The sequence below is a fragment of the Alosa pseudoharengus genome, unplaced genomic scaffold (assembly GCF_046254945.1).
Source record: "Alosa pseudoharengus isolate Yale_2024_CS ecotype anadromous, Long Island Sound unplaced genomic scaffold, YU_APseudo_1.1 YU_APseudo_1.1_scf_22, whole genome shotgun sequence".
Classification (NCBI taxonomy): Eukaryota; Metazoa; Chordata; class Actinopteri; order Clupeiformes; family Clupeidae; genus Alosa; species Alosa pseudoharengus.
In genome coordinates, this window is record NW_027468680.1 from 13,611,172 (window position 1) to 13,617,386 (window position 6,215).

The 6,215-nt window shown below is 43.8% G+C and overlaps 1 protein-coding gene across 1 annotated transcript in view; it reads right to left on the reverse strand.

The window, feature by feature from the left end:
• The window catches only part of akap6 (A kinase (PRKA) anchor protein 6), a 117,849-nt gene that overhangs the window by 26,364 nt on the left and 85,270 nt on the right, over nt 1–6,215 (reverse strand). The window contains 1 exon segment of the mRNA XM_076300623.1: nt 2,873–3,019. Within this exon segment, the coding sequence (XP_076156738.1) occupies nt 2,873–3,019 (147 nt within the window).

The window sequence follows — 6,215 nt, forward strand, 5'->3', positions numbered from 1 at the left end:
GAATGTCAATCAATCGGTGAGGCTGTTAGTGGCCAAAGCCTCGCTAAGTGTTTGCCTCTTTTTATTCTTCTCTAAATGTGGGCATTTTTCCAGGCTAGATTGCGTAGTAGACCTTGATATAAGCTTTATACACACCAGAGTTTTTCGCCCAACGCAATACACTGCTTACATGTCCTCTACCATTATCACCTTCACTCTCTCTCTCTCTCTCTCCCTCTCCCTCACTCTACTCCACCTTTCTCTCATCACTCCTCTCGCTGTCCTTATATAATCTTCCCCCCGCTCTCGTTTGAATATTGATAATTTGACGGCACTCGATTGGATTCCAGATTTAGCTATTGTTGTCCCACTGTGACAAATGTGGCAGCAGGAGGTGAAATCGCTGCCCTTGGTGGGGTCAGGACATGAGTGGATGGGGGTGTGGAGAGAGAGAAGGGTGGAGGGTGAGGAAAAAAAAAGAAAAGATGGGAATTTACTGCCACTTTATTTTGTTCAGGAACAGTTTGCAATCATAAATTCTTCATAAGCCGAATACTTCAGAGAATGGTCTGTCTTCATAAATATATACGACAGAGGACATCAATTTCATTTAATTCACAATTTGTGTCAGCACAGCAGATGCCAATGCCCGTCTTGATAGGCTTGTTTAATATGCAATTGAGAGGAGGTAATATGCAGCCGAGGGAGCCGAGACTCCCAGATTAAACTCTCCGCACCACTGCCGTCTCGTTCCAGTCCCTCTGCCTCTCTGCTCACACACACACACACACACACACACACACACACACACACACACACACACACTCCCCAGGCCAGGGAAATATCTCCACAAAGCATACAACAACTTAGGTGGTGAACCCCCCCCCCCCCCCCCCCCCACCCCCTACATCTTTTGTAATTTTCTAGATTTTTTTGGGCTTTTACAGGGAGGTGTGAGGGGGGGTTGGTGTGTTGTGTGTGAGTGTATGGGGAGGGGGGGCAATACATTTCTAATTAACACTGATTACTGCAGTGGAAAAAGAATGGTAATTTGGTGCTTAATTTGAAATGAAATCAATTCTGCCTTTTTTGGATAATGGGAGATATGTTAATCTAGTGTCTCTAGGATGCCAACACACACGTACACACACACACACACACACACACACACACACACACACACACACACACACACACACACACACACACACACACACACATACCTATAAACAAATTACATATGGCACAAACACACACACATATACATAAACACACAGACAACACTGCTGTATTCAATTATGTACAAACACAAGTGCATTTGCATATATACAAATATGCATTAATGCATGAAATGCACAATAAATACAATTATTAGACATTTCGTCATTTGTTTATTTCTGACAGCTTGATGCCTTTCAACTGCAAGTCAGAAAGAGGACTATATAATAGCATGAACAAAGTGTTGGGTGAAGAGTTTTTGCTTAACAATAGCATCGTAATGGCCCAACTCCAGCTCCACTACCCCATCATAAAATGGAGTCTGACCTTGCTGCACTGCTAAACAAGAGCAGTCTTGGGAGACTGTCAGTTCACCCTCATCGCTTAGAATACCTCCGTCCAATTAATTTGCCGTGTAAGAGACTCCATCCATTGTGATTAACATGAGATTAGATTTGAGATTTTTTTTTTTAAAGGAGCTCACCCCTGTGCAAGCAACTGATCCTGCACAATTAATGACATCATTAAGGATGTCGTGGCCAGATAGCATCTCTGCACTTTTGGAGGGAGGCCAAGAAGGCCCCCGTCCCTCTGTAAAGAGAAAAAAAAAGAGAGAGAGTGCCTCTGTGTCTCTGTGTGTTTGTGTGTGTGTGTGTGTGTGTGTGTGTGTGTGTAAGAGAGAGGGAGAGAAAGCAAGAATGTGTGTCAGAGACAGAGAGAGAGAGAGAAAGAGAGAGAATAAAAGTGTGTGTGTGTGTGTGTTTGTGTGTGAGAGAGTGTGTGTGTGTGTCTATCTACGAGAGAGAGAGAGAGAGAGAGAGAGAGAGAGAGGTGGGGGGTGTGGGAGAGGCCCTCAGCATGCTCTCCTGTAAGCCATCTTCCCCCACCTGTGTAGGACTCTGGCAGATAAATGATTGTGCGGAGAGGGGGGCTAGTGATGAGAGGGCATTAAGAGACCCTCACCCCTGGACCAGTGTGGTGGTGGTGGTGTGTGTGTGTGTGTGTGTACTGTACCTGCGCATGTGTGTATGTGTGTGTGTGTGTGTGTGTCTGTCTGGAGCCTGCTGTGGTGCATCCCCAGCCGACCACTGGAGCGGAGCACTGAGACAGCTCCACCCTCCACAGGGGGAGATCAGGGGCTGGACCAGACACCAGGCACCAGATAGGCAGAGGAGTCTGGCTGGGACCCGGCCCGCATGTGGCTCAGTTCTAGCCCATGTCTGGCCCAGATCTGATCCAATCACTCCAATCAGGCACACTGAGCTGAATGAATGTGCAGGTGGCTCAGTGGAGGCTTACTATAGAGTAGGTAGGCATTAGTCCCTCTTGAATCGTATCGGCAACCTCTTACATGTATTTGACATTAGAGGATTGTATCATTGTCTTTTAATTCCTTTGAGATTCCAGAATTCCAGAATTTACTTTATCTATTTAACTTGAATTGCAATGTTGCAGAGTGTGGTAATGGATGTTCCAAATCATGCTTCCAAATGTTTAGTATAATGTATGTATTTTGTGACTTTTTAATATGCATACACTTACAATATAGTCTCTCTCTCTCTCTCTATCTCTCTCTCTCTCTCTCTCTCTCTCTCTCTCTCTCTCTCTCTCTATCTCTCTTTCTATCTCTCTGTGTGTGTGTCTGTGTGTGTGTGTGTGTGTGTGTGTTCCTCACCTCTAGCTGGTCCCACTTGTTCTTGAGGACAGTGAGGCGCTGCTCAAAGTCAGGAGGCAGTTCCGTGCCGCTCCGCTGCAAAGACTCCGCCCAGCCCAGCAGCTGCCTCTTCTTGGGGAGCCACATGGCCATCTCCACACTGTTGCCCTGGAGACACACACACAAACACACACACACACACACACACACACACACACACACACACACACACACACACACACATAATTTCAGAGATTTATTTCAATCCACGAATCACATTTACACCCATGGAATTCAAGCCAGCATTTCCAATTTCCAGTGATTTCTAACACGAGTCACTGTCATGGGTTCGAAGGCAACTGCTCCTCCACACTGTCACACACACACACACACACACACACAAACACACTGTCACACACACACACACACACACACACACACAAACACACTCCCCATGCCTGTGCGACATCAGTGCATGCATTGCCCTGACACACCCCACAGAAATGCTGATGAACACAGTCATGGACTCATAAATGCCACCCCCACTTCCAGCCATGCACTGAAAGATATACGGCTTCAACATTTACTTCTGTTTATGCATAGTCAAAGAGATAAGGCCTGAGTGATTACAGTGGCTCCAGCTTATGGCATAATAAAACACCATTAGCAAAAGACAAGAGAGGTCTAGGCCACGCTCTTGAACAAAACGGCCTTCTAGATCAAGACTTCATTGAAACCACTTTATTCAGCAAGTCTCCTACTCCCTCTTGCCCTTTCTGAAACATATATCCATGAACAAGTCTGTAGTGTACTATGTGAATGAATGTAAACCCTTGTGGACCGAGACAGTAATCGCTGATCACTGACACTGATGTTCTATTATTTCATATCCTTATGTTTGTTACAGTATAATCCGAATGGAGTCAGCATTGTTGTTTTCTTTGGTACAAAAACACCAACAACTGGCAACTGCATGTGCAGGTTATACTGTACTGATTCCAGCAGGACTCCACTATGGCTCTGTTGAATTTATTTATTGACTTATTTATTTATTTATGGCTGTGTCAAAATCAGGCTGAAGCCTGGGAGCCCCCCCCTCCCCCCCCCCCCACACACACACACAAACAAACACACACCCCTGCTGCTGGCTCCCTGCTGGCCGTGGTCACGGTGCCGTCGCTTGAAGGACATGATCAGAGGAGCTCCACTGTGTTCCAGTGACACTGGCTGTTGACCGGGGATGGTCATATTAGCTCAGCTCCTGTCACTGAGCTACTGACCAAAACAAACCAGAAATGGAACACAGGATGGCCTGTGCATAGAGCTTCATTGTGCAATGGAGTGGAATCATTTTTTATGCACATTTAGAACGATATTTTGGCTAATTTCACAAAATAAGAGGAGGGGGGTGATGTTTTTTTTTGCATAGTGTACCAAGAAATGAAATATTAATATCCCATGCAAAACTAATAATTGGGAGTTTTATAATTGGCTTTTTTTTTTATTTGTTCTCGGGGAACTGACATTTTCAGTTTGAACATACTGTACAGTATTAAATTGACGCTTCTCAATCTCACACCTTTTTTTTTTAAGCCTAATTTCTCACTCTCTGTCTCCCCGTCTCTCTTCCCCATTTCATTTTCTGCATCAATAGCTACTTGATTCTAGTTTTCGCTTGTCATTTATCATTAGGGCGGAAGCACATTTAAATATTTAAATGCGCTCTGTTTTCCCCTTTCTTCGGGCTTCCATCGAACCAGCAGCCATTTTTCATTGCTGGCTGTTTTTGTTTTTTTGATGGAGATGCTATCGCGGAGTCTTTTGAGCCATCCATCCCTTTCAAGTTTTTTAATAGTCCGCCAAGAGGAGACGTTTTCACGTCTTAAAACAAGGGGATTACGCTATTTGTTTGTTGACAGCAAATATTGATTCAGAGAGTGGCGTGTGTGTATGTATTTTTTTCTTGTTGTTGATTTTTGCTTAAAAAAAAGACAGCATTATTGATGGAGAGAGGACAGTGAGTTAGAATGAGTTGGGGGGGGGGGCGGGTTAAAAAGAGGACATAAAAAACAAGATGTGTTTAAAATGCAAAAGATGAGAAGTTTGAGCGTTGTGCTGAGGAGGAGATTTCTTTCCCTCTTTTCTTTTGGCAAACAGACGCTGAACGCTCGGGCGAGTTCTAGCCCACGGCCAGCGACATGGTGGCATGAGGAGGAGAGGGATTAGCATACCGCACCTGAGGGCTTTGGTTTGGTCACAGCGTGAACCCAACTTTCCTCTCACCTGTATAATCCCTGTCGAGCAAAATATATATATATACATAAAATAAATCAAAAACCAAAATAACAAACTCTCAGAGCAAAGGAGAGCAATGTGCGAAGTGTGTGGTGTGTGAGTGTGTGTGTGTGTGTGGGGGGGGGGGGGGGTAGTTTAAAAAGTGTATATACTGTATATTGTAAATAATTTGTCAGATGTGACATTAGATGAGATCAGATCTGACAACATATGCCAATGCTAGGGCTTTAATTTGGGGTTTGGGGAAAGAGGGGGGGTGTTGGCAAATGCAACAGCACTGCTCTATCAAAAAAAAGTCCCATTAAAAAAGATGAGGAAATATCAACAAGCAATCATAAGTTTAATTCATTTCACATCTTAATGAATATGAAAGACTTTGAAAATGTCAGCAAAAAAGCACTCATACATGAAAATACTTAATGTATTTTTTTGAGTAGATTCATCTTATCCATTAAATTAAAGTTTGCTCAGCGCCTGTAACATGTTGAGACAACAGAAGTAAGATTCCATGAAGTGAGTCGGATGCTGGGTGTATTTAAATAACTTTAAAGTCGACAGCGTTAACACTTTGCTGCCAGGACAGAGCACAACTACTTGACTGTTTCCCCAGTTTCTCTCTGCTTTCAAATATTTATATTGGGCTACGAAGCACCAAAGACAAGTCAAGGAAACCCATTTGCATTACTGCATGATGAGCTGTCTGAAATTAAATTTTTTGGAGGGGGAAGAAACTTCAATAGGCTGCTTCATTTTGCATTTTTAAAGAGGAGGAATTTGTCTCGGCAAACAGTATCTGTGGCGGTCACAAGAGAGCCGCACAGTGTGATGTTGCGCAAATCGACTCAAATTCGAAAACGTTTTAGATGATACAGGTTCATCGGAATGTGTCTGGAAAAATTGATAATTACTTCATCAGTTTGGATGGCTTTGATATGTTGCCAGTCTCTTTGGTGCCTACATTTCCTACTCTGCTGGGAATAGCTGCTATAGACAAGCTCTTGAGAAATAAGCTCAGAGAAGATGAGACATGATGTAGTTGTGGTGTGGGTGAGTTGTGGGAGATGAAAAC